General features: G+C 39.4%; 1 protein-coding gene across 2 annotated transcripts in view; it reads left to right on the top strand.

The window, feature by feature from the left end:
- focad (focadhesin) overlaps nt 1–27,789 on the top strand; it is a 212,373-nt gene that overhangs the window by 54,751 nt on the left and 129,833 nt on the right. For both annotated transcript variants that reach the window (XM_067983305.1, XM_067983307.1), the window contains exons 8-15: nt 9,721–9,927; nt 11,514–11,601; nt 20,701–20,909; nt 22,641–22,901; nt 23,415–23,519; nt 23,767–23,868; nt 24,691–24,821; nt 25,752–25,878. In XM_067983305.1, coding sequence (XP_067839406.1) covers nt 9,721–9,927; nt 11,514–11,601; nt 20,701–20,909; nt 22,641–22,901; nt 23,415–23,519; nt 23,767–23,868; nt 24,691–24,821; nt 25,752–25,878 — 1,230 coding nt within the window. The remainder of the gene's footprint in view (nt 1–9,720; nt 9,928–11,513; nt 11,602–20,700; nt 20,910–22,640; nt 22,902–23,414; nt 23,520–23,766; nt 23,869–24,690; nt 24,822–25,751; nt 25,879–27,789) is intronic.

The following is a 27,789-nucleotide window of genomic DNA, read 5'->3' as shown; positions in this document are numbered from 1 at the left end:
CCTCTGAGTGAAGAAATTCCTCCTCATCTCAGTCCTAAATGTCCTACCCTGTATCCTGAGACTGTGACCCCTTGTCCTGGCCCCCCCAACCAGAGGAAACATCCTCCCTGCATCCAGTCTGTCTAGCCCTGTCAGAATTTTATATGTTTCAATGAGATCCCCTCTCATTCTTCTAAACTCTAGTGAATACAGGCCGAGTCGACCCAATCTCTCCTCATACGACAGTCCTGCCATCCCAGGAATCAGTCTGGTGAACCTTCACTGCACTCCCTCGATGGTAAGTATATCCTTTCTTCGGTAAGGAGACCTAACATTTCTGGACAAATGGAGTTGTCCAGAAATAGACCCTTTTAGAACAACAGATTACTGAAGTTATGTCGGAGAAGTAAGCGCAGTTCAGTTGTAAGGCTTTCACTGTTTCTTTTTGTACCCAGGATCATGTATTCTTTTTGATCTCCTGGTTTGTGGTTTGTTCAGTTATCGTATCCAAGCACCAAGCATGTCATTAAAGTAGCAGTTCAATTTTATTAATTTTTGCATTCCCTGTCATTTTGAGCCTTTTCAAATTGTCCAGTACCTATAACACCATATTAGACTATGATAAATTGGATTAATCTGCATCACTACCCACAAAAATTTGCAATTCTTTTGCTTACTGTGGAATTAAACTGTAAAGCGAATTGACCTGTTACCAAGAAAACTCTTCTGGCAACTTTTGATAACATCAGTGGACTATTGGGCAGTAAACAGTTCTTCATGACCTAGTTAAACAGGCCAGGACATGTCAGTCAGTGCTTGTCACGTTTCAAAATGTCACGTTACTGCGTTCCTACCCTCGCTGTCCATTTCTTTCTTACAACTAGCCTAGACTTTTTACCTCACTGGAGTATAACCTCAAACATAAGTGTGGTAATGACTACTTTTGGGTAAGGGAGGTGGATCATATATTGCTTCTGCAAATGTTATATATCCCATTTCCGGGGTGCTTCATTTTTTTTTAAACTGATGTGGAATGAACTGTACCAGATCTAAATCAAGCATATGGGCAAACCTGTCGAGACACAGAATGGTGGCTCATTATCATTTGTAGTAAATTTAGATTAGAACAATATGGCGCAGATCTTCCTGTTTCCTCACCTGGAGCTATTGGATTGCTTGCATGCTGCGAATACAGGAAAATCAGGCAGGGAGCAGTGCATGTCGGTATGGGAGCTCGCCTGATTTTTCATCTATTGAAACAAATGGATGCCACCTAAAACAGCTGTTTTAGGGGGCAAGCGCGCCACTTCCCTGATTTTCCTGTATTTGCACGCTTAGGCAATCCAATAGCCACAGGAAAAGGAAAATCTGCCCACATATGTAGCTATAAGAAAGAAGAGGACTGCTCAGCGAGGGTTAGGGACACAATGACGTGACTTGTTCAGAAGTGACAAGCTATCACTGATACGGCCTGGCCTGTTTTAACCAGGTCATTCGGTCATGAAGAATTGTTTACTGGTTAATAATCATAGAATCATAGAAGTTACAACATGGAAACAGGCCCTTCGGCCCAACATGTCCATGTCGCCCAGTTTATACCACTAAGCTAGTCCCAATTGCCTGCACTTGGCCCATATCCCTCTATACCCATCTTACCCATGTAACTGTCCAAATGCTTTTTAAAAGACAAAATTGTACCCGCCTCTACTACTGCCTCTGGCAGCTCGTTCCAGACACTCACCACCCTATTGATGCTATCAAGAACTGCCATAATGGTTTTCCTGATAACTAGACTATTAATTTTGCAGTTATATATTACACTGTCTAAATTAAACACAGGATTAAGTTATCGACATGTCCAGTGAACTGCATCTTCACAAAGAGAAAGAATGGGGGAGAAACAAATAACATCATCCCCAATCTTCCATTTGTAAAAATAGGATTAATTTCCATTTGTGTTTTTATTAATTCATTCTCAGGATATGGGTGTTGCTGGCAAGGCTGGCATTTATTGCTGATATGTACTTGCCCAAATGTAATGGTTTGATACAATTGAGTGGCTTGCTAGGCCACTTCAGAGGGTAATTAAGAGTCATTCACTATGGTGTGGGACTGGAGTCACATTTTAGGCCTGACACGATAAGGCCAGCATGTTTCTTACAAAAATCCAACAGCTTCATGGTCATTTTTACCAATATCGGCTTATAATAATTGGTATAGTTTTTTACATTCAGTGTGAACTGAATGTTTTATAATGTAATTACTATTCACTGAGATTTTCTGTGCCCCTCCTAATTTTCTCTTCCATTATGAACCTGGCAGTCCTGCACCACCTCACCAAAGTGGCCACGCTACTTGTGTGAATCTAGACTGAGTGTCAACCGGCTATTCCACCGTGGGCCCACCATAACTAAGCCCAATTCCTATCTTCATCCACTACCCAAATGTGCACTTTCCAGCAGAGATCAAGAGAAGGTTTCTCACTGCTTTTTTTTCTCCTCTCCCTAGCTCAGGTGCTTTGAGCCTCATTGTAGTGCTGCTACCATCGCCCCAACTGAGATTAGCTAATTCAACACACCAAGGTTCATATCTGGGATTTTTCTCGTCTGTATGACTCAGTATCACACTGCATAATAAGTTACACATTGAGTCATCAGGGGAGCTATACTGTGATTTTTTTTTTATTATTGGTTAACGGTCATCTCATTAGGTATATTTTCTCAAAATCTAGGGCAGCACCTAGCAGAAAATAAAGGTGTTGGCTATGTACAAAAGGGTACTGAGCATTTCTTTACTAAAAGTGCACTGTGTACATTTAAAGGTGGTGGCAAAATCAGATAAGGTTGTGGGCATCATCCTAAAAGAACTTAAGAACCCTGGGATGTGGTTTTTCGTAATTATTTACCACAATCTCTCAAAAATAAAATGCACATTCACTATTTACTCATTTCTGTTTTAAACCACAAAATGTAAGTTATACCCCGCCCATGAATGTACTTTGGTTTAGTATCACTGAAGCTGTCCAAATAAACACAAATATACACAAACTTGTTTGTATTGATCCATATCTGTAAAAAGCAACTTGCAATTATAGTTCTTCTGGTTCTAGGGGGTAAATTGCAGGTTAGTTGGAATAAGAAGGATTTATAAGTTAACGCAGTTTCCTAGAATTTTGCTTGATTGCCTTTGAGTCAGAGGGGAATTTCCCAGTTTTTCCTAAATTTGGCTTCAGTTTCCTCCCCCCCGCCCTCTTTTTTGCATGTCCCAGGAGATTGGGTGATTAGAGGTGAGGCAGTGATGTACCATGTCGCATTGGGGTGGGCTTGATGCGCGAAATGGTCTTTTCCTGTCTTTATTTTCATATGTTCATATATGTACATGAAAATACTGTCAAAAAATGACACACAGATGCTCTTCCGATGGCTTAGTTGGTAAGAGCACTTCCTGATGTCGTATATACAGACCAGCAAGGTTCCAGATTCAATTCCTGGACTATGCTGAGTTAGCTGATCTCAGCTCGAGTGGCCATCGAGGAATTAGAATTGGCTTCAGCACCTCTCTCCTTGGGAGGGTTTGAACTCTTAATCATTAAACAACTATCCCATACTGAAAAGTTTGTGTGTGTGTGACAAAAATTTGGTTTTATATTTAAAAGCAGTAGTAAAAAGGTGTAAACTGGAAGCTGCTTCCTCACTAGGTGCAAAATGAGGGACTTGAGATGTTGTATTTCCAAGAACCAGGCAGCATTGTTCACAAATTAATAAAGTTTCTCTTCATTGGGGTGCAATGAGATTCAAATGTTATAGATGCAGCATTTCATAGCAGACTACTGTGTCATCTCCGATTGTTATCACTGAAAAAATAACGGCATGTGAACGAAGCACGCCGTTATTCACGTGCAAATCGCCCAGCAAGTTCAGGGGACTAAGAGGTGCGCCGTGATTTGCGAATTTCCCGAACTTGCTGGTCGAAGTATGCTGCTCCGCTGTTTGCTTTGCACAAACAACATCTCGTTATTTTTAAGAACTTGCTGGATTTTGACATTAATTGCCCATTAAACTCGTCACAGAAAGTTAATAGTAATTAATAGCGTAAGTACCCTTTTAACAACATAATAATTGTTATTGTCTGTTAATCAGCCTCTCTGGCACTGAAAGTGAACAATTTAAACTGTGGAGTCTCATTCGTTCAGATAGTGAATTGTTGGAGATTTTAGAAATGTCAAATCTTAAATTTTAATTTTTTTTTTCTTACTTTTCCTTTCTGTCTCTCTTTTTTTCTCACTTAACCCAATCTTTCTTTCACTCTCTTTATTTCTCTTTCAGTACCTGATTTGACTCTAATCCACCCACCTTCTTAGTCATACCTCTGCTTCTTTCTGAATCCTGAAATAAATGCTGGATTTATGTGATTGACATAGAGAGGAGCTGTAATTGATTCAAACTGACATATGGGAAACATGGAAATGCTGATGAATGTTGCTTTCTCTGATACTGTTGACTATACATATCTTGGGGGTGACCTTAATTTTGAACCCAGTGTCAGATTGGCCTGGTTTGTCCAGGTATAGTGCAGACCTCTGTATTACACTGTGTTTGTCAGCTCAGCTGAGTGGATAGCACTCTTGCCTCGGATTTAGGGTTGTCAACTCTGGTTGGACGTATTCCTGGAGGTTTGATCATGTGACCGTTAGCTTAGTTGAGTGTCTCTGTACTCTAGCATTCCAAAGATAATGTAAGATAATTATGCATAGTACACAAGAATTTTTTTTTAACTAGATATACAATTTGGACAGAAATGTTTTGAAATAATATAGGAACCCCAGTATGCGTCATTGCTTTTTAGATAGGAGCTTTTTAGATAGGAGGGTTAAGGGAGGCGATCAGGAGTAGATCAGAGGGGCAGCATGGTGATACAGATTATTGGTGCTCGAATGTGCTGCATCCCATGATGGAAGGCTGTTTTGCAACAGTGACTTCCCACACACTAAGTTCTCAATTTAAACTGTGCTGTTGGATGCTGACAGCTGGTGAGTGGAGGCCTTGCTGCTTTCTGAGGGTGGTGAGGGGGAATATCATGGCGAGTCATCCTAGCCCACTCTCATCTACACCCCAACAGCCAGCTCTGGTTCGACATTGGCAAGTTTCAGTCTAACCTGTATGGCACAGGAAGGCTTCAGACAAGAAAAGATGGAAGGAAATAGTGACAATTTACACCAAACAATGTTTTTTCTCCACAGATAAATCATATGACTGTTGGAGCTCCAACAGTAGTTTATGGCAAGTATATTGTTACGGTAATCCATTTTAACCAATTACCAAATAAACATGATATACATTGCAAGAAATAAACTAAATATGATGTTGGATCAATAAATTGCCAGTATGCATATTTGACTTTACTGCAGACTGAACATAGTTAGCTGGTCCTGCTCCACGGTGTGGCTTCACCAGAAATACAAGAGCACAAGGCAGAAACAGTTACAAAAGAATTCCAGACCACTTCTGGGAGGCAGGGAATGGCTGAGATGGTCAGACAGGTTCTTTGAGCTACACCAGGTCTGATGGTGGGGACAGGAATTGCAAGTAGAGACCACAGAGGTGGTTGAGACACGAAGATCTGCGAACCGTGAATACAAAGTACTTTTCTCCCGGGTTGCGAGCAGCAGTGCCCGGAGGAGCGATCCTCAGTTCTGGGAGACACCCGGACAATCTGAGAGGGTTGGCAACTCTACCCTGGCTCAGCAGGTTGTGGGTCCAAATCCCATATCAGAATATTGAGTGCATGATCGAAACTGATATTTTAGTATGGAGGGAGTGCTGCTTTGGTAGAAGTGTCATTCTTTGGATTAAATTCTAAACCAAGATCCAGTTTGCTTATTCAGGTGGATGTTAATGGTCTCAGGACACTATTTGAAGAAAAGTGGGACATTTTCCCAGGTGTGCTCATATCTAATATTGCTGGAACAAAATCCTGAAGCTTTTTTTTTAAGTCCACGTTTCCTTGCAGATGATTTGCACATCATCCTTGACAAACAGAAGCAAAATCAATAGCGCACATAACTTTTTTCAAGAGTTACAGTCTAGTCTTCTGCGTGACTCAGTCCCTGACCTTTTCTGGATTTGTTGCTTCTCTCTCTCTCTCTCTCTCTCTCTCTCTCTCTCTCTCTCTCTCTCTCCCTCTCAACTATTTGTGTCTCTCTCTTTTGTCCCTTTCATCTACCTGTCTATGTTTCTCTCTCTTTCTCACCTTCTTCCCTTTTCTATATCTCTGCTCTTTTCCTTGTCTTTCTCACCGTTTCTCTTCTGTCTGTCTTTCTTGCCTCTTCTGGTTGTGTGTCTATCTCTCCATAAGCTCTGTGTGTTTCTCTCTGTTTCTTTTATGTATACTTCTCCATACATCACTTTTCACCCCTTTATTTCTCTCTTGTTTCTCTCCGTTTCTTATTATTCTATCTCTCCCTCGCCTCCTGTTCTGGTTCACTTTTTTGTTCACTTTCTTTCTCTTTTGGTTCTACTTTCCTGGTTCACTTTCATTCTTGTTTTACACTTTGTGCTCTTCTTTTCTGGTTTGCTCTATCTTAGGCTTACTTTTGTTTCTGTGGCTTGCTCTCTCCTTTCCTTGTTTCAGGCTATTCTTTTTTGGTTCATGTTCTCTCCCTTGTTGATTTGCTCTCTTCTCATATCTGGTTCGCTCTCTCCCCTTTCCTGGTTCATTTTCTCTTCTGGTTCACTTTCTTCCTCTTGTGTTTTTTTTTCCTTTTGTAGTTCTCTTTTTCTCTCCTTTTATTGTATCACTTGGGCTTCCTTTCTTCTGCCTTCCTCTCCTCTTTATCCTTTTCTGCTTCTCTTTTTCCCCCTTCCTAAGTGTCAGCCTTGGCTCAGTGGTAGCACTCTTGTCTCTGTCACAAGGTCATGGGTTCAAGACCCACTCCTGGGCTTGAGAACATAACCTAGGCTGAGGGAGTGCTGCATTGTTGGAGATGTTGTCTTTTGGATGAGATGTTAAACCGGAGTCCCATCTGTCCCCTCAGATGGATGTAAAAGATCCCGTAGGAGCATTCAAAGATGATCGGGAGAATTCTCTCTGTGTCCTGGCCAAAATGTATCCCTCAACCAACACCACCAAAACCAAATTGGTCATTCATTTGATTGTTGTTTGTGGGACCTTACTGAGTGCAAATTGGCTGTTGATGTGCCTACAAAACAACAGTGACTACACTTCAAAAGTAATTAATTTTCCATGAAGTGATCTGGAATGCACTGCCAGAGAGGGTGGTGGAGGCAGATTCAATCGTGACTTTCGAAAGGGAATTGGATAAGTACTTGAAAAGAAAAAATTTGCAGGGTTACGGGGATAGGGCGGGGGAGTGGGACTAGCTGCATTGCTCTTGCTTAGAGCTGGCACAGACTCGATGGGCCGAATGGCCTCCTTCCGCGCTGTAACCTTTCTATGATTCTAAGTGCTTTGGGATATTCTGAGGAAATGAAAGGTGCTATGTGGATTCAAGTTCTACCTTTCCCTATTTCTTATCTTCCTCTTTTTATCTCTTCAAGAGGGGATTAGAAGGTGTGAAGAAAGCAGACTCCTGAACAAAAAGTGATCTGCTAGGGCCGGGGGAATATACCAGGTCTGGGGTCATTGTGGCAACAGTAGGAGTGGGCCTTAGCCAGGGCTGTTGCAGTTGTAGCGAAATTTCAGAATGACTATTGAAGAAACATGGAGGGGAGGGAGTTTGCATAACTCATTAGACATGCAACCAATGAGAAAGAAACACAATAGACTCACTACCTCCTGCTGTACCAGTATTGTTCTATATCCATTTACTACATTTTAAAGGGACTGTACCATATTGCAAATTTGTGTGTTTAAGGTTGCAAAGTGATATACAAAAAGTGCTAATTTGCGACTCTGTTTCGCAGTGTAGTGGCCAACATTTCCTAAGTACCACCACCAAAAACAGATTAACTGGTCCTTCATTTCGTTGTTTGCAGTTTCTTGCTATGCACAAAATGCCTGCTAGGTTTGCCAGCATACCATGTCACTGGACTTCAAAGCAACTCATTGTGTGTGAAGCACTTTGAGATGTTTGTGAGGGATGTGATTGGGTGCTCTGTATATGCAAGATTGTATGTCTTATCAGCACTGCAGTTATGCTTAAACCTAACATCAGTGGTAGGAAAATTATTGGAAAAAATTCTGAAATGTCAAAATTAGTCTCCACTTGGAGAAGCAAGGATTAATCAGGGATAGTCAACATGGCTTTGTCAAGGGAAGATCATGTCTGACTAATTTGATTGAATTTTTTGAGGGGGTGACTAGGCGTGTGGATGAGGGTAACGCAGTGGATGTGGTATACATGGATTTCAGTAAGGCCTTCGATAAAGTCCCCCACAGGAGACTGGTCAAGAAGGTACGAGCCCATGGAATCCAGGGTGCCTTGGCACTTTGGATACAAAACTGGCTTAGTGGCAGAAGGCAGAGGGTGATGGTCGAAGGTTGTTTTTGTGACTGGAAGCCTGTGGCCAGTGGGGTACCACAGGGATCGGTGCTGGGTCCCTTGCTGTTTGTGGTCTACATTAATGACTTGGATATGAATGTAAAAGGTATGATCAGTAAGTTCGCTGATGATACAAAAATTGGTAGGGTGGTAAATAGCGAGGAGGATAGCCTCAGTCTGCAGGACGATATAGATGGGTTGGTCAGATGGGCGGAACAGTGGCAAATGGAATTTAACCCGGAAAAGTGCGAGGTGATGCACTTTGGAGGGACTAACAAGGCAAGGGAATACACAATGAATGGGAGGACCCTAGGCAAGACAGAGGGTCAGAGGGATCTTGGTGTGCAAGTTCACAGATCCCTGAAGGCGGCGGAACAGGTAGATAAGGTGGTAAAGAAGGCATATGGGATACTTGCCTTTATTAGCCGAGGCATAGAATATAAGAGCAAGGAGGTTATGATGGAGCTGTATAAAACACTGGTTAGGCCACAGCTGGAGTACTGTGTGCAGTTCTGGTCGCCACAATACAGGAAGGATGTGATCGCTTTGGAGAGGGTGCAGAGGAGATTCACCAGGATGTTACCAGGGCTGGAGCGCTTCAGCTATGAAGAGAGACTGGGAAGATTGGGTTTGTTTTCCTTGGAGCAGAGGAGGCTGAGGGGGGACATGATTGAGGTGTACAAAATTATGAGGGGCACAGATAGGATGGATACTAAGCAGCTTTTTCCCTTCGTTGAGGGTTCTATAACAAGGGGGCATAGATTCAAGGTAAAAGGCGGGAGGTTTAGAGGGGATTTGAGAAAGAACTTTTTCACCCAGAGGGTGGTTGGAGTCTGGAACTCACTGCCTGAAAGGGTTGTGGAGGCAGGAACCCTCACAACATTCAAGAAGCATTTGGATGAGCACTTGAAATGCCATAGCATACAAGGCTACGGACCAAATGCTGGAATATGGGATTAGAGTAGACAGGGCTTGATGGCCGGCGCGGACACGATGGGCCAAAGGGCCTCTATCCGTGCTGTATAACTCTATGACTCTATGACCTCAACTACAAATTTCCGCAGTCAGACTTTTCTATTCCCCAAATTTTTATTCCAGGGATGCCACCAGCTGCTATCCTAAAACAAAGGTGAGGTGTTTGTGATTAAGCACATTGCAAGAAATCATTTTGTACCTGGCTGGAATAAGTGTACAATAGCAATGTCAAAAGCACTGTTGTATTTCTGTTTATTTTCCACCAGGTAACTGGTTTGGCACAGGTTACAGAAGCTGCTATATTTCTTAAAGAGTTATCACTAGCTTTCCTCCGCCATCCTCACTTTTGGAAATCTGAACTAGCCCAGCTGTCTCTGCAACTGCTGTGTGTTTGTGAATTTAGCCTGAAAATCACAGGAGAATTCTCCTCCCTTATTCATCAAATTCAGATGATTGCTAGCAATCTTCCTGAGGTAAGCAGTGCGGATTTTGAATGTTCAAGTATTAATAATAAATGAAATTTGTCCTGACGCATTACTGTAAAATATATAAGCAATGTTATTTCTCTCTATTAGCATCATTCAGTTAAATAAATCCGCTGGGCAATAATAAGTGAAATGTCAATATATCCTCATGTTTGTGAATATTATTATATAAATTGTAATACTCTCTCAAGTGTCTTCCAAGGCATTAATACATCTCAGTATTTAGATAACGCTGATAAACAACTTGAGCTTCACCCTTGTGGTTAATAACATCATCTCAACTCCACTGTGCCTTATGCTGCTCCGTGTTTGTGATACACCATAGGTAGTGTCTTATTCTATATTTAATGTAATTTTATTCCTTATTCAGTAATATTATTATTCCCTTCACAGGAATCTCAGCTAAAGAATTAGGGCTGTCAGGAACCCAAATTGAAAAAAGGTCAATTGGCATTTCAACTGTCAAGACATTTTGCATAATGTACATGTCACATATGGAGCCCACTGGCTTTGCAAGTTCTGGGACATTAATATCTTACGGACTCCTGCTGCCAGACCACCAACTTCATGTAGTCTGGAAAGCAAGATGCCTGCCTCTCCAGGTCCTTGGCTCCAAACCAAACGACTTTAATTAGAGAAGGGGTACTGGTTGTGAATTGAAATGCACATTAAAAAAAATCAAATCTAGTGCTCCTTATCGGTTGACATTCATAAAACAATTGTTGGCTAGACTCCAACCTTCAGATCTCTGTAACTTGCTCCTTGTTTCCTTAAGGCTTTCTGAAGTCTATGAATTTGTTTTCCCCTGTGCCAATAAGCTCTCTTGTGTGTTGCTATCTGCAGAAGCATCACTGGATGTTGAAAAATTTATTAGAGTCCTCCATGCCAAATAGTTTATGTGCCCCCAAAAATTGCAAAAACATAAATCTGCTTGTTTTCTGGATGTGCGATATGAACTGATTCTTGAATTAGAATGCATGGTTTGTTCAACTGTTGAGGAATATATTTGCAATTCATGTACTTATTTCTGCCTCATTCATAGGATAACGTTTGTATTCTATTTTTCTAACTTTGTGATCTTCTTTGCATCACATTGTCAGTGAACCAAGTGGATAAAAAGTAGCATTTTGTAAAAGTTCTGTCATAGCCATAGGTGAATGGATAGGATCGTGCTCATATTTACAGTGAGGCAAACTTAAAATATATAAGCAATGATACTCCTCTCTATCAGCATCATTCAGTTAAATAAATCTACTGCCCAATAAAAAATGAATGGCAATATATCATCACGTTTGCTCATATTTACGATGAGGAAAACTTAATTAAGTTGTGTTCTGTCTATTTTTATGTATCATTTAATTTTTACTTGAATTTAGATACTAATAAATCAGTCAAAGAATTTCTTGGTGTCATTATGATATTCTGAATGTACTCCAAACTCTGTGCATTGTGATCATGTTTGTCATAATGATTTGTGTTCTGATGCAGTATGAAATATGCACATCAGTTTTTCTTCTAGGTCCCCTTAGAAACAATTTCATCTGTTTCTTTAAAAAAAAATGATCTGTTTGTAGAGTATTCCTGCTGAAGAGATGCTTGTTGGACTAAGCTTGCTGCTGCTCCAGACTCCAGTGTGTCAGCAAGAGCCCCTTTTGAATCTTGGTAAGCTTGAACTTTGTGATAAAAGGTGTGAGGAAGAGAAAAGCTCTTTTGAGGCTCCAGGGTTGATCCACAAAGTCTTAATCAAAGGGTGGGAGTGGTTGCAGAAGAAACCAGGATTTTCTTATTTAGTTGACCTTGAGGGTCACAAGTAGAATGGATTGTTTGCAGATATTGCTTTGTACTCTTGACTCAGATCAAATAAATTATGAAACATTTGCGCCCAGCAGTAAAACAGGTTTGTTTCGCTGTTTATTAGCTAACTGGAGGATACTGAATGATTATGACTGAAATAAGATGTACATATTGTTAATTATATCTATATGATTTATATCAATTAGTGATAATTGTGTTCAAGTGGTGCGTATCAATTGGGGACTCTCTTGTATCCATTTATATGAGAGCTTATCTAGGGTGTGGAAGGGGTAATGGGGATCTCTGTGAATAAAGGCTTGGAATCAACTGAAATTCAGGCTCCAGTATTCTATCCTTCACCACCTGGATATCCAATTTATTATGCATATTACACTCTTGTAGATAATAATCCTTGTTCATAAGTGATCTGGACTCATCACAACAGTCTAGTGTTAGTTCCACCTCAGTCAGGACCATCTAAGTATTTGGTTTACATGCTGAGATTTTTTTTGATTCCCAGTTTAATTTCTTTTTAATATAAAGTTTATTTTTCTGCTCTGATTTATGCTTGCCTGTTAACCAGTCGATGCTGTCAACCAGTGTAATCGGTTTTTGTCAAGGGTTCAAAACGGTAGCTTGTTACTCAAGAAGAGTGTGGCTTTTGGTACAATAACTCAAGTTGCACGTAATGGGATCAACTGCAAATTTGTGGCTTGCTTTTTAAAAAGAAATCAAAACCCTTTATCAGCTGGTTTTAATGGAGAAAGGGCCATTTCATTTTACTTTATGATGGGACTATTTACGAAAATAATGTTCAACTGCTTCATCACTCGAACATTGCTGGTGGCCAGGTGTGTGGGAGTCGAAGCACTTTAAATAAAAGCCTTGTGGCTTATTCAGCTGTTACAAGCAGATGATGGAAGAGGGCGAGGCATTTGCACCTGTGAGATAGTAGATCTGAGTCAATGAGGCATCTCGGGTATTCAAGAATGTTAACTTAAAATAGCTTAGTGACTTAAAATTCACTGTACGATTGAATTGCAGTCTTATACCAAAGAAAATGATTTGCTAAAATAAATAATTTTGATATGTGGTTTCATATTGATCTGAGAACGAGTTAGATTCAACTGAAAATTGAGAATGTGCTGAAAGCAGTAAGGAGCTACCTTGAGTAGATTGCCCTTACTTGAAGCCTCGTTATTTTGTGCAGAAACACAAAATCAGCTCAAGTGAAATGCATTATTTTGAGCTGTTTCAAGTGCTATTGTGCTAATGCCCAATATTAGCAGATTGGGTAAAACTATGGCAAAAGCCTGTATTCCTAAGAATGGGTGTTTATCTTGAGCCTTTGCAAGGCCTATTAGTGTGTGCTCTATAACACTAAGCATGAGGCACAGCTCTCTGTCCTCATATATTTAAGACTACTGGAACGATCATTATGATTAAAAAAAAAGAAACAATGGGGCAGGTTTTCGTCTTATCGCCTCGCGCTGGGGTGGAGCGCAAAGAGGGAAATCTGGCAGGGAGGATCGTGTGCCAGTAACAGAACCCATTTTCCTTCCATTTAAATTAATGGAATGAAAATTCACTGAAACTCTGTAAGGAGCGTGTGATCCTCTTCACCGGTTTTCCCTCTTTGCACTTCATCCAGGTGTTGCTTAATGTCCAGGCCGTAAAGACAAAAAATCTACCCCATTGAGGTTTTTATTTTTTTACAAGTATTCCATGGCTGGGAATGGTCTCATTATGCTGCAGTGCCTGTTCTATGGTATCGTATCTGTTTAGATCCTACGTTACCATCTGCTTTATTTGCCGACACTATCTCTAATACACGTAAGTGAGCCCCAGTCTTAACAATAACAAAAATAGTAAAGACTTGAGACTTGAGGCGGGGGGAAGCTATTTTTCATATACAATAACAAATAGCTGGCGGTAAGTTTAAGGCTATAATTCAGGTGGCACTGGTAACATTGGTAAACCAGTGCTGATTCACTCTTGTGGTTTATGACATCTTCCAGACCACTAGATTGATTTACAGACTTGTAGCTTCTTGCCAGTTGTGCGTTCTCTTTTATGCCCACAGGCAATGGACACAGTTTGTCAGCCATGCATTTCAGGGAAAAGTAGGCTAACACCACTCTTTACTCAGTAAACTAATAGCTGGTTCTGGTATTGCTCATGATGAGTCCTCTGCCCTCCCTCAACGTTTGCATCTCACTCATTCTTTGCCAGGTGTATTCTGCAACTTTGCACTGGCTGCTATTCTCTTCCAGCAATGGATAGCAGTCCCATGCCTCAATCAACCAACCCCCACAGATCTGAATACCCCATCCTCAGCAGCCCCCCTGCTGGCTGAATTTTCCAATCATTGGCATCCCATGCACTGATATACAGTTATACAGGGCCTTGGTGAGACCGCACCTGGAGTATTGTGTGCAGTTTTGGTCTCCTTATCTAAGAAAGGATATAGTTGCAATAGAGGGAGTACAGCGAAGGTTCACCAGGACTGTCGTACATTGACATCCAGTTGATAGCAAGGAGGAAAAGAAAATGATAACTTTGGTCAACTTTTAGAATCAGAATGATTAAGAAGTGGGCATCTAGAATCTTCTCCCCTTTCGATTTGGCCAGAGTAGAGATTAACAGAACAAATCTAAATCCATTGATTCTTCCTTTTTTCCAGTGTTAATATCTGTCCTTGAATGTTTAAATTTAGAAAAGCTGTTTACAAGTATTCTACAAAAAGCCATGCAGACCACAAGAGCTCTAACTTAAAGCATAAGGCAGTGTTTTGATTATCCTCCAATACTGGTTATTCCAGGTTGTATAATATAATACGTTACAAAAACGAACAAGCTCAGACTAAGCAAACATGACCCTAAATGGATTAACAAATGAGAGATAAAGAGGAAAATGGCCTGTATAAATCCTGCAGGGAGAAAAATAGAAGGGCCTTGCAGTAATGACTACAAAAAAAATGCAGAGATATGTTAAATGGGTGATCAGAGGTGCAGAGAAAGATCTGGAAAGAGATATAGTAGCTGAAGCTAAGCATTACAGTAAAAAAAAAATCAGTCAGTACTGTAACAGCAAGAGGGAAGTCAGAGAAATGGTGAAAACCATGAAAGATGCAACTTGGCTTGAAGCTGAAGATGAGCACAAAATAGTAAATATTCCAAATGAATATTTCCCCCAACTGTTCAAAGGAGAAGACCTGAGTAATTTGCCCTCTCCAGGCAAAGATATCCTGAGTAAAATTAATGACTTCATTATAAATGAGATGGAAGTCCTAAACAGGTTAAATGGGCTCAAAACAAATAAGTCCCCAGGGATAGATGGATACGAGGCACTAGGGAGGAGATTTATGAGGCAATGACAATCATTATGAGGGAGTCATTGGACACTGGGGAGGTACCAGAAAATTGGAAGCAGACTAACGTAGTGCCCATATTTAAAAGGGGTGACAAAACAGAAACAGGCAACTACAGACCCATTAGCCTTCCATCCCATGTAAAATAATGCAATTAATTATCAGGAGTAGAACTTGAGGTTCATCTGTATAACAATAACCTAGTTAACAGCAGTTAGCATGGATTCAGAAGGGAAAAGTTCTGCTTGACCAAGATCCTCAATTTCTTTGAGGAAATGATAACCCAGGTGGACTGTGAAAGGCCACATGATGTGATGTATTTTGACTTCCAAAAGATTTTTGATAAAGTTCTACAGAAACGTTTATTAATTAAACCCAAAGCCGTGGGGATTTAGGGTAAACCCAGAGAATGAATAAGAAACTGGCTGAAGGGTAGGAAACATTGAGTACCCATTAGAGGAGTTATGTCATAGTGCGAAGAAGTGGGGTGCCTTGGGCTTAGTGCTAGGATCACTACTATGAACATGCGAACATACGAATTAAGAGCAGGAGTAGGCCATTTGGCCCCTTGATCCTGCTCTACCATTTGATAAGATCATGGCTGTTCTGATTGTGACCTCAACCCTACTTTCCCGTCTACCTACTATAACCTTTGACTCCCTTGTTAATCAGGAATCTATCTAACTCAGCCTTAAAAATATTCAATGACCCTGCCTCCACCGCTCTCTGGGGAAGGGAGTTCCACAGACTCACGACCCTCTGAGAGAAAAAATTTCTCCTCATCTCCATCTTAAATGGGAGACCCCTTATTTTTAAACTGTGGCCCCTAGTTCTAGTCTCTCCCACAAGGAGAAACATCCTCTCAGCATCTACCCCTTCTCATCCCCTCAGGATCTTATATGTTTCAATAAGATTATCTGGTGACTCTGTGGAAGGTATTCTTTAACACCTCTAAATGACCATCAAATAGATCTCAATTTGAAGCTGTGTTCCCCCTCAATTTCCACAGACTTTATTGGTCGTAGCCAGGCATACAATATAATTCCAGATGAGGAAGGTTGTTAGGCCAATCTCAGTTCATCCAACCAGAGAGATCCCAAGACCCCTCTCCCACATTGTAGAATACAATTGTTTTTTAAATGATGCCAGGGTTTTTGCCTCCATTCCACTCTATCTGGAGGTTTATTCCATGCATTGATCACATTTAGTATGAAGACAAATTTCCTGATATCAGTTCTAAAATTACCTTTTACTAGTTTGAGCCCATGTTCCCTAATTTTACTTCCATATTTTAATTTAAAGTAATATTCCAGGTTAACCTTAACAATTTTATATCTCTACAAAAACACCTCTTGAACACCTTTTTCCAAGCTGAAAAGTCCCACCTTTCCTTATAACTCAGACCCGACTCTGGGGATCATCCTACTAGATCTCCTCTGTACTGCGTCCAGAGTTTAAATGTCTCTCTTATTTCTTGGCGACCAGAAGTGGACACAGTATTTAACGTATGGCCTGACCAGAGCACCACAAAGTTCCTCCTCTGACTTGTATTCTGGTATTTTGGTTGTATAGTTCAATAACCTATTGCATGTGTTGATTGCTCTGGATTAGTTAGACATGTTTAGCATTGAATCTATTAAGACTTTTAAGTTTCTTTCAGCTTCACCCTTAGCTATTTCAACACCATAGAATACACATATCACCCAGTTTTCCATTCTATGTGTAGCACTTTGCACTTGTTTGCATTGAAGTTCAACTGCCACTTACATATTTTGTCCAATTCATTCTGTAATTTCTGAGCTGCTTTCTCCAATTCCGCTGCCCTTCCTGGTTTGTTATCATCTTCAAAAGTGACTACTTTGCATTGAATCCAGGTCATTTATATAAATTAGAAACAGTAGACTGATTCCTGGGATGACGGGATTATCTTATGAGGAAAGGTTGAACAAGTTGGGCCTGTCTACACCGGAGTTTATTCTACAATGTGGGAGAGGGGTCTTGGGATCTCTCTGGTTGGATGAACAGAGATTGGCCGAACAACCTTCCTCATCTGGAATTATATTGTATGCCTGGCTACGACCAATGAAGTCTACGGAAATTGAGGGGGAACACAGCTTCAAATTGAGAACTATTTGATGGTCATTTCGAGGTGTTAAAGAGTACCTTCCACAGAGTCACCAGATCCTTCACAAATGATTGAGTTCATTGCTAAAATATTTCAGATGAGCAGGAAGCTTTTAGGAGTGATTTTGTGATACCTGAGCTTTTCCACACTTCACTGTTGAGAATCACTTGGTATGAACCGGTACGACCTCTGTTTACACTCAATCGTTGGTACACTTTTATCAGTGCTTCCATTTCTGTGGGGATCAATGCATTCCTTCTCCAACCTTCCCACATCCATTAATGGTTATGGGCAAAAAACACTTGAATGCTGAATGTACAGATTTTTCAGTCTCATTGAGAACTAACTGCTAAGAATCTCAATTGCCCTTTTGTTACAGTGTGTGTGCACTGCTTACCTTTAGAGCAGGAAGCAAAGATTCAGGGAATGAGTGAGAGAAGAAGTAAAAAAAAATGGGGGGAGACGCATGGGAATCGAGAGGAACAAAGGATCAGAAAAAAAAGTGGAGAGAGAATCAAAAGGGAAGCAAAGCAGTGTGAGAGCAAACAGTAATTTTATTTTACAGTATAATCTTGAATTATAAACAAAAATTCCTGCTTGCATTCAAGTAAGAAAACAGCTTCATTGTTTTCTTCCTGCGTTTTTGGTACATAAACCAAAGAGTGAGCCGATGGGTCAACATGCCCCAATGACAAGTACTGGAGAGAGAGTTGTTCCTCTTGCAATGCAAGAGAAGTATGCATGATCATATTTGGGCTCCTTTCATGGCTTTTCTGCATTTAGAGATATACAAGACATAGACATTATTACTTAGATCATAGGAGGGACAGATAAGGAATATTTGGCAATTAGGCCTGCATCTGGCCAATTACTAGATGATTTTGCAGAGGATTCCTGTGCCTTTGATATTTCAGTGAGGAGACGATATCTGTGGATGCAAGTACTAAATTTGTAATTCTAGGATTAATCAGGATGAAAAACTTCACGACTTAATATCACCACTTGGTTTATATTCTGATACTGTATATTCAAGTACAGTATATAGAAACTTTGTAAGGTACTTTGCTTGTGTTCAGTACACTTATGTGATCTGATCAATGTTTTTTGTTAGTTGTTCGATTCAGTGAAGACCTTAATTACAAAATTAAGTTTGTCCAAGGCTATGAAGGGGAAAAAAATCTATTTGTGGTTTACTACTCATGCATTGCAGTAAATGAGACTCATTAAATGGTAATGGGCCATTTTCCTGCAAAACAAAACCCATACAAGTACACGCATACAAAATACTGTAATTGCCTTTTTACTTCAAGAATTCCAAGCAGTATCCTTCATTAAATGTTTTGTTGTTTAGACCGCAAAGACCAAACATGAATGAAATACTTCTGGCTGATGCCTCCTATATTTCCCTTGACAGTTTAATTAGGCAGAAACATTCTCTGAATAGTAGTTTGTTATCTGTAACCACAACCCAAAACCTTTTGAAATTTAGATTACAAACCTGCAGGAAAACTGCTTTCCTATGAAGGATGAACAGGGGAGATGGGGGTGTAACTTTCGAGTACCCAGTATTTTTTTCCCTGGACATAAACTTTTATCATTTGAATTGATCTTTTCATATTTTAAGATTTTTCCAGACATCATTACGCTATGACTTGCTTTAAATTTTAACTTGTTTTATGGTCTAATGTTTCTGATAAAAAAGCTAGATCCCTTCCAAATGAACTCTCAAATTTTGCGTGCGTGCCATTTTAAATAAAATGAGTACTTTTTCTGTCATTGCAAAAAAAACTTTTTTTTATACAACTTTGTTAAACTTCATCAGGAGACTGTTTAATAAAATCTGGTGGTGTAATCTATTCTTTTGCCAATTTGTTTGTGCCTAACAGTGTAGATGCTCTGTCCTAATTTATGCTATCTATTAAAGCTCCCTCCTCATGTTATTGAACAGGTTATTAAAGGAAGCCCGAGATTATCCTTTGGACCTTCGTATCAGAAAACTTAGCTGCAGGTTTTGCCATTTGAGTGGAAATTGGAAAGGGTGGGCTAAGTTGAGGACTGAGTCTAACCAAAAAAAAATAATTAAAATTAAGTAATAGGTTCAAATTTTTAGTTTTTGTATGTTTCAATTTTGTTGTTTTAGTATTGGGTTATTATTTACACTGTCCAAGTATGAGATCTGAGCCTTCTGATTTGTTTATTTTCTCCTATTCTTGAAACACTAATCCCCCCTGCCAACCCCAACCTCCAAGTATCAGCTTCAATTATATTCCTTTACCAAGTCTATTTCTTCCATTTACTCTCACCCCAACCCATGCATCCAAATTGAAGAGTCAACATTGTACATCAGAATTGAGTAATGATGCTCAATGCAATAGTGCAAATGATGACTTGATCTGGGTCGTTGTGCAGAAGTTTAATATACTCCAATGTAAAATTGTGAATTTTGCTCAATAAAGCAAAAGAGGCATTTGCTTTACCAAGTAAGAAGCTATACTACATCTTCAAGTGTATTGGAATCTATGGCACATCATGGCATTATACTAAAACTGTTTGACAGGTAAAACTCTTCTGTTAACACTGTGCAGGACAATTTTACTTTATAATTTTAAGAATAATAGATTATTATATGCCAACCAGCAGTGCTTATATTAATGAATAGAATACAACAAAGAAAGAATTTTCCATTGTTACTTTTATTGCAAAAAGATGGGTCATTACATTTAAATGAAGGCTACTGAATTAAGGGTGTCCAACCTCCAGCCCTCGAGTCCTGGCAATCGTCCTTCAAAACTCAGGCTGCTCAGTAATGTTTGCGCCTATAATTCTTATTTGTCTTGTTTGAATTTCATAGGTCTGGAGGTTTGAAAAGGGCTGTTCTTAGCGCTGTTGGGTCATTGATGGAAAAATTCGAGAGCTGTCACTACAAGTAACTTGATATATATGGAAATTAATGAGAATATAGATTGAAACTTTATATGTGGCCCCTAACACTCCAGGATACGTACCTGTGTGACCCACAAAGAATAAAGCTTTCAGTAAATGGTTGCTTTAAAAAAAATCTTTGGATGAGGGAGCAATGGCAAAGGCCCCCATTTTATTGCCCATCCCTGTTCATTCACCTGTGTTTAAAAACTCATGAAAAGATACTGATCATAGCCATATAACTATCCATAATCATGACTCTGGTATTGACACCAATCTGCATAAAAATTCAATGTAAGATAACTTATTGAAACATATACGACTACAATGTAGTCTTACCTAGCACCACTCCAGTCACAATCCACTTTATAGATGTTAGAAACTTTTTTTCTAAATAATTAATCATAGCAGTATTCTCACCTTTTGTACTTTGAAGGCTTCTTCCTCAGTTAATGAAACCATTATTTTATTCTTTCCCAATTTTCTATGCAAAATAGAATGTAAAAGTCTAATGAAAGGATTTAAGTGTAGTTCCTTCTAATATTGACAGCATTGAAGATCTTGTCCTTGTCATCTGTCCACAATTCGCCCAAGGCAGCTCTGATCCTAGTGATGCCCTTACTGCAGATAGCATCTTCTGTAGTGGTTATGGACTGTGCATCAGATGCAGAGATTACAGCTGTCAACCAGCAACTGGCTGTGAAACTCCTTGATATCGTACGGAATGAGGAAATAAAAGAGCTTGTTGGCAGACAGACGGTAAGTAAGAGATGGTGGTTTCTGTATCATCTGATTTATAAAATACTGTAACGAGTAAACTGTATTTTAAAAAAAATTTGGTGAAAACTCATCTAACGTTTAACTGATATTTTTGTTTTAAGACTGTATTGCATACAATAAGTCCTCTTCATGAGTTCATTTATGGCTTCCTCACTAATGGTGAATCTGCATTAAACACCCCCTTTCTCAGATACTTGTCCTTTTTCCTTGCAGCTCCAAAAGCTATACATATAAAAGGGGATACTATGACAATGCTGGTAACTGTTGTATTCCTTGATATCTGGAACAATTTTGAGCAGTGTGGCTTACTTATGTCATTTTTTCTTCCAGTTTTTCGTAATCAATTTTCTCCCCTCATCTCCTGAAGATGCTGACTTTGTCAATCAAATAAAATTCACCTTTAATTATAGTTGGTTGAATTTACCAGATTAAGTTCAGAAATGTAATATTTTGATGGATGGTGCAAACTTGGATTAGTATGTTAATATGGTATCTTCAGGATATTACAAGTGATTTTTTGGGGTTTTTTTTTTCAACATTTCTATTATTTCACCTTGAAATCTTCCACACTTTGATATTCTCAGTCAGAAGGGTTGGATGGTCCAACCTGCAGAGAGCACCTGGGATGCTGAGGATAGTTCTTCTTGTTTTAATCACCAAGGGGTGCGCTTGAGTGACGTGAGGAGGGATTCCATCCTGACCATCTTTACTTCCCAACCTCATGTGACTCAATTAAACTCAGTGTCAAGGGAGATTTACTGCACTGCAAATGTTAGTTCAGACAAGTTGAGAAGTGCAGTTGGCGTACGTTTGATATGATACAAACTTGTAAACTTAGTTGGAAAGGCCTGAACTAATATATTGAGAACAATTAACAAGACTTGGAGTATAGGTTTTATTTTTAAATAGCTATATAATGTTTAAAGAAAAATTGCTTTTTTACATCTCTCAAATGTCTCAAATGTTCTTCACATTCAATCAATCACTTTAAAGTACAGTGACTGTTATGTTGGTAAACACTTATTTCACAATAAAATCTTACAAACAGCAATGAGATGAATGACCAGTTAATCTGTTTTTGGTAAAGGTAGTTGAGGGAGGAATGTTTGCCAGGACACTAGGGGATCTCCCTGCTCCAGTTGGAATAAAAGTCATCAGTTTCATCTGAAAGGTAGTACCTCAGACAATGCAGTCATTCCTCAGTACTTCACTGTACAGTTAGCCTAGATCATGTGCTCTAATCCTGGAGTGGAGATTCCTCATATTGGGAGAGAGTGGTTTCCTCTTCTTGTTGCCTTTTTAAGCTATTTAATTGCATGTCAACCTCAGATGACTTGAACATTCCTGTGAAATTTAACTGACTGGGTCTCTGCTGGAAATTTAATATGGAGTGCCTCCATTGGAGAGACAATGTAAACCTAAATTCAAAATAGCTCCTATAAGATAGGAGTTTTTGTCAAGTTATTTTGAATGCGAGCTAAATTTGGAGGTGAGTGGGAAGATGGGCAGTACTTTATAATGAAAGTAGTGTCCTCTCCTCTCGTACCCACTTACCACCTTGTAATGTTAATACTTTGCTGCCAAGTGCCAACATTTTTTTTCCTTTTAAAATATTTGTAATTTTATCTGAACCGTGGGTTGTACTTTTTAAATTGTTCTATTAGGTGTATAACTTTGCTAGAATGATATTTGATTTTTGTTTTCTCCTAGCCTTGTTGTGAGCTTATGTTTCCTATAACTGGTTGGTATAAAACTCTCTTTACAACTTGGAAACTCTTGGATGGTTTCAGTATGGATGTCAACGCTGCTTCCGTTTGGTTGTCTTCTGTCAAATCAACACTGGCTTTAAATGACAAAGTTCCCGAACACATTACTCTTCTGATTGCCTATGTAATTTTAAAAGTGGATGGGGAGTGCCTTCGCAGGGCTTTGGATACAGCTATAGAATTGGCTAAAGCTGATGCTTCTCAGGTAACAATTGTGCTGCCGCCATGCAAAGCCTAAAGAGAACATTTGCAATGAACAGGTTTACTGGACAATGATTCCACTAATTTAAGTTACTCAAAAAGCACATGCTGGGTAGAATACTTCACACGCCTACCATTGCTGCCAGGAATCGCTGTTGTATACCATGTTTATATTGTTACCTTGAATGAGGTGATGATTTGTTCACCTTAGCAATGTCTGATATATTAAACATTTATGCTGCAAATACTGGCAAAGGATACTCAAGTTGACTCTTTGGAGGAGAAATTCCTGTCTTCACGAATTTTAGTTAAAAACTAAATATAAATAAAAAGCAGTACTTCACCTACTTGGTATTGAGCCATTTGAATTATTGTTTTGGTCAAGAAACAATTTCAACTGTTCTGATTTATTAGTTGTATGTTGGGGGAGGAGTCATTATATTATTTAATGTTGAATGAATAATTCCTTGTGTACTCTTAAGGTAATCTGGTTTCCTTCATTCCTTTTCATTTGTAGGTACCACATCTCATTTCTGTTTTGATGTTTAAGTTGGGAAGACCACTGGAACCTACCCTATATCATGCTATCCTTTATACTCTTCCTGCTCTGGGCACACACAAGGTTTGTGTTAAGAAATGCCATTCATCGCATTAATGAAAATACTTGGTTACTTACAGGACTACTAAATAGAATCTAGCTTCAGGAAAGATTCAAAAATAGAGTGAGATGAGATGACTGAAAATTGCAGCCTTTTTCATGACCTGTTCAGATATTAGTGAAGTTCTGAAAGTGCATTGAATATCTTAAAAAAAAAAGTACATACATATCTGAAAAGCTGACTTCTAACTCTGTTACATTCTGATACTAGGTTTGTGTTGCTCAGATAATTCGTGCCTTACAAATGATGTGGAAAACAACAAAACTTAAAGCCATATCTCTGCGCCTTATGACAATTCTATGGGAAAATCAGGTAAGGAAATTTTGCAAGTGTTTTTCACTTTATTTCTCATTTTAGTTGTTTGAGTGTTGGTCAGCACATTTGTTCTAGCAATGTGGAGTTTCAGCAGGGTGTAATATGCAGCAAATGTCGAAGTGAAGACTGATCATTTGGTAAATTCTGCATTCTGTAAATAGAGAATAGAAATCCATGACTATTCGTGTAATGTAATAATTGTACAATGAGCAGAATTGACTGTGTAACATGAGTGACCAAGTTGTTGAGTGTTGTACTGTATGGTTTGGATCTTGAGTTGCATAAATTATTTTGAACGTGTTCTTATACAGTGCAGTGTTTTCATGGAGTAAAACTCTTTGCAAATTATATTTTCTTACATTTTAAGTGTGGATACTCCATTTCTATGAATCTAGACTAATACTTAAAACATTCTAGTGTTGTGGTCTGTTGCTTTGGTGCACTGCTATAATTCTCTGTGATCCTCTGAATGCGATACCACAGTGTTTGTGACACTCTTGTACATTGTACTCTGCTGTGCCACAAGATACAAAAATTAGGACATTTCATCATTATTGGAAAATTATACACAGTGGCTGGAGTCTTATAAACCTAAAGTGTATCATCAGTTCTAATATTATTCTCTAATACCAATCAAAATATAATTTTGTTCTGATATATTTAATAGGGTAATGTTTCTTCTGCCTGGAGTTTTTATTTACATTATTATATAGCGTACAGAGAGTGTTCAGTTTTGAAGTTTTGTGGCATTCTGGATTTCCATTTTATATTTTGCTTTGTGTCCTTTTCAATTACAATTTAGTTCCATTCATTTATTAGGACCGTGTTTATCCAGAACTGCAGAAGTTCATGGCATTAGTTGATATGCCGTCAGTGTCGCTTGCTAAAGAAGACCAATGGGAGCAAATGATAGCCAAAGCAGCATCGATCAGGGACATATGCAAAAAGAGGTGAGGATGTTCTCTAGTAGCAAGACTTAATATTGCATATGGTTCTCAAGCTCAAGTCGCAAATATTACTACAGAAGAATTTGGGCATAGAGCACAGATAGATACATCCCAGCATTGGTTAATGGGTGTGATGCTGCTTTCTCCTCTGTGTATTGATTTTACCTACCCAGCTCCTTTTTGAAGGAGTTAATCAGCACAGCATTGGTTGTTTTTGCTGGGAGTTTGTTCAACATATCCAGTACCTCATAGGGGAAAAGTTTATTTCAGTCTCTATTGTCACTTGAGGCTTGTTAATTTTGTACTCCTCTATTCCAGTTCTTTGATCACATTTCAAGTAAAATAATTATCTATGCCTCTGGATCATGTCAATCCTCAGTTATCTTCATTCTGCATTTGTCAAGGACTATAGCATTTCTTGGTGCATTCTAGAGAAACCATTTGCTGAGCATGCAAATAAGAATGTTGTCTTCATGTTACAGATGTGCACATGTAGTCTCCTACTGCCACGCCATATGAATCTCCATTGCACTTCTTTGTCTTTTTTTCCATTTAAAGGTTTTATATTCGTTGTTTTGGATCTTTTGTCGTCAAAGTTGGGACGTCGTATCCAGCCTTTCTACAGGAGTAGGTTAGATTGGATAGACAGAGTATTGAATAGCCTATTATCTAAAGCAATCAGCTTAGTCTTTTTATGCAAGTTTCATAGGAGCCTAATTGCAGTAAATAGCCAGCAAAATGTTTTACTTGGTTGTCCTTCTCAAGACATCAATAATCAAAAACTAGACCTCTGGGAGATACGGAAACAGCATTACTTAAAGTTGAGCTGCTTAATATGAAGGATAAATCCAAGTATGAATTAAAATATTATGTTCAATATTTTAACATTCTTTTGCATTCCCTTTTTCATATTTTTGTCTGTTCTTTTTTTAGATCTTACCAGCACGGAGCAGATATGTTGGCAGCAATCTCCAAGGTGCTGAATGAATGTACAAAACCAGACCAGGCTACGCCTGCAGTTCTTGCACTTCAGGGGCTGCATGCTTTGTGTCAAGCTGAGGTAAGCTTGGCTAAATTGGTTTAATGATGGGAGGTTGTTGGTGCAGCTTTAAACTTGCTAAATATTCTATCCTGTTTTACACAAACATTTAATTCACTGTGAAGATTTTAGATTTTCTTTTGAAGTAATGCCTTCCAGAAGTTAGCATTCACTGTCACATTTGCAGCTACTTTTCATCATGTTTTCACTGATTTGAGGTTTAGCTTTGCACAGTTCTTTTTACTATAAGTTGAAAAGAGATGAGGTGTAGGTCAGTGAACATGATGAATACTTTGTTAACAAGCTTTGTTTTAAAATGTTTATCCTTATAAATGCTAATTACATAGACTGAAATATAATAAGTACAAGGGATTACCTGCAAACCCCTTTTTACAGTAGTCCCTCCTTTACCTTGGCCACATGCATTTACTGCAGGCATGCACCTCTTTTAAGTTTAGATTATGAATTGTTGAATCATTTCTACTCTGGCCAGTTTCCTCTCAAGGCACAGCAGCAACCCTTTAAATATGCTGCTGTGCCTTGAAAGGAAACTGCTCAGAGCCTTCCAAACTCATCCCTTCCCTGTTCCTCACATGACCTCACAATGGAATGTTTCTTCTCAGCCCTCTGGCAGTGCTACTATTGAATGGATCATTGAAATGTGCCAATGAGAAAACAACTTACAGAGAAAATAGGAGCATGAGTAGGCCATTCAGCCCTTCGAGCCTGCTCCGCCATTCAATATGATCATGGCTGATCCTCTATCTCAATACCATATTCCCGCTCTCTCCCCATACCCCTTGATGCCTTTTGTGTCTAGAAATATATCTAGCTCCTTCTTAAATATATTCAGTGACTTGGCCTCCACAGTCTTTGTGATAGAGAATTCCACAGGTTCACCACCCTCTGAGTGAAGAAATTTCTCCTCATCTCAGTCCTAAATGTCCTAGCCCGTATCCTGAGACTGTGACCCCTCGTTCTGGACCCCCCAGCCAAGGGAAACATCCTCCCTGCATCCAGTCTGTCTAGCCCTGTCAGAACTTTATATGTTTCAATGAGATCCCCTCTCATTCTTCTAAACTCGAGTGAATACAGGCCGAGTCGACCCAATCTCTCCTCATACGACAGTCCTGCCATCCCAGGGATCAGTCTGGTGAACCTTCCCTGCACTCCCTCTATGACAAGTATATCCTTTCTTAGGTAAGGAGACCAAAACTGCACACAATACTCCAGGTGTGGTCTCACCAAGGCCCTGTATAACTGCAGTAAGATATCCTTGCTCCTGTACTCAAATCCTCTTGCAATGAAGGCCAACATACCATTTTCCTTCCTAACTGCTTGCTGCACCTGCATGTTTGCTTTCAGTGACTGGTGTACAAGGACACCCAGGTCCCTTTGTACATCAACATTCCCCAGTCTATCACCATTTAAATAATACTCTGCCTTTCTGTTTTTCCTTCTGAAGTGGATAACTTCACATTTATCCACATTATACTGCATCTGCCATGTATTTGCCCACTCACTCAACTTGTCTAAATCACCTTGAAGCCTCTTTGCCTCCTCTTCATAACTCATGATCCCACCTGTCATCAGCAAACTTGGAAATAGTACATTTGGTTCCCTCATCCAAATCATTGATATATATTGTGAATAGCTGAGGCCCAAGCGCTGATCCCTGCGGTACCCCACTAATCACTGCCTGCCATCCCGAAAAAGACCCATTTATTCCTACTCTCTGTTTCCTGTCTGTGAACCAATTTTCAATCCATGCCAGTATATTACCCCCAATCCCATGTGCTTTAATTTTGCACACTAACTTCTTATGTGGGACTTTATCAAAGGCCTTCTGAAAATCCAAATAAACCACATCCACTGGTTCTCCCTTATCTATTCTACCAGTTACATCCTCAAAAAACTCCAGTAGGTTTGTCA

The sequence above is a fragment of the Heptranchias perlo genome, chromosome 4, assembly GCF_035084215.1.
Source record: "Heptranchias perlo isolate sHepPer1 chromosome 4, sHepPer1.hap1, whole genome shotgun sequence".
Taxonomy (NCBI): domain Eukaryota; kingdom Metazoa; phylum Chordata; class Chondrichthyes; order Hexanchiformes; family Hexanchidae; genus Heptranchias; species Heptranchias perlo.
This window is presented reverse-complemented; position numbering and strand designations above follow the sequence as displayed.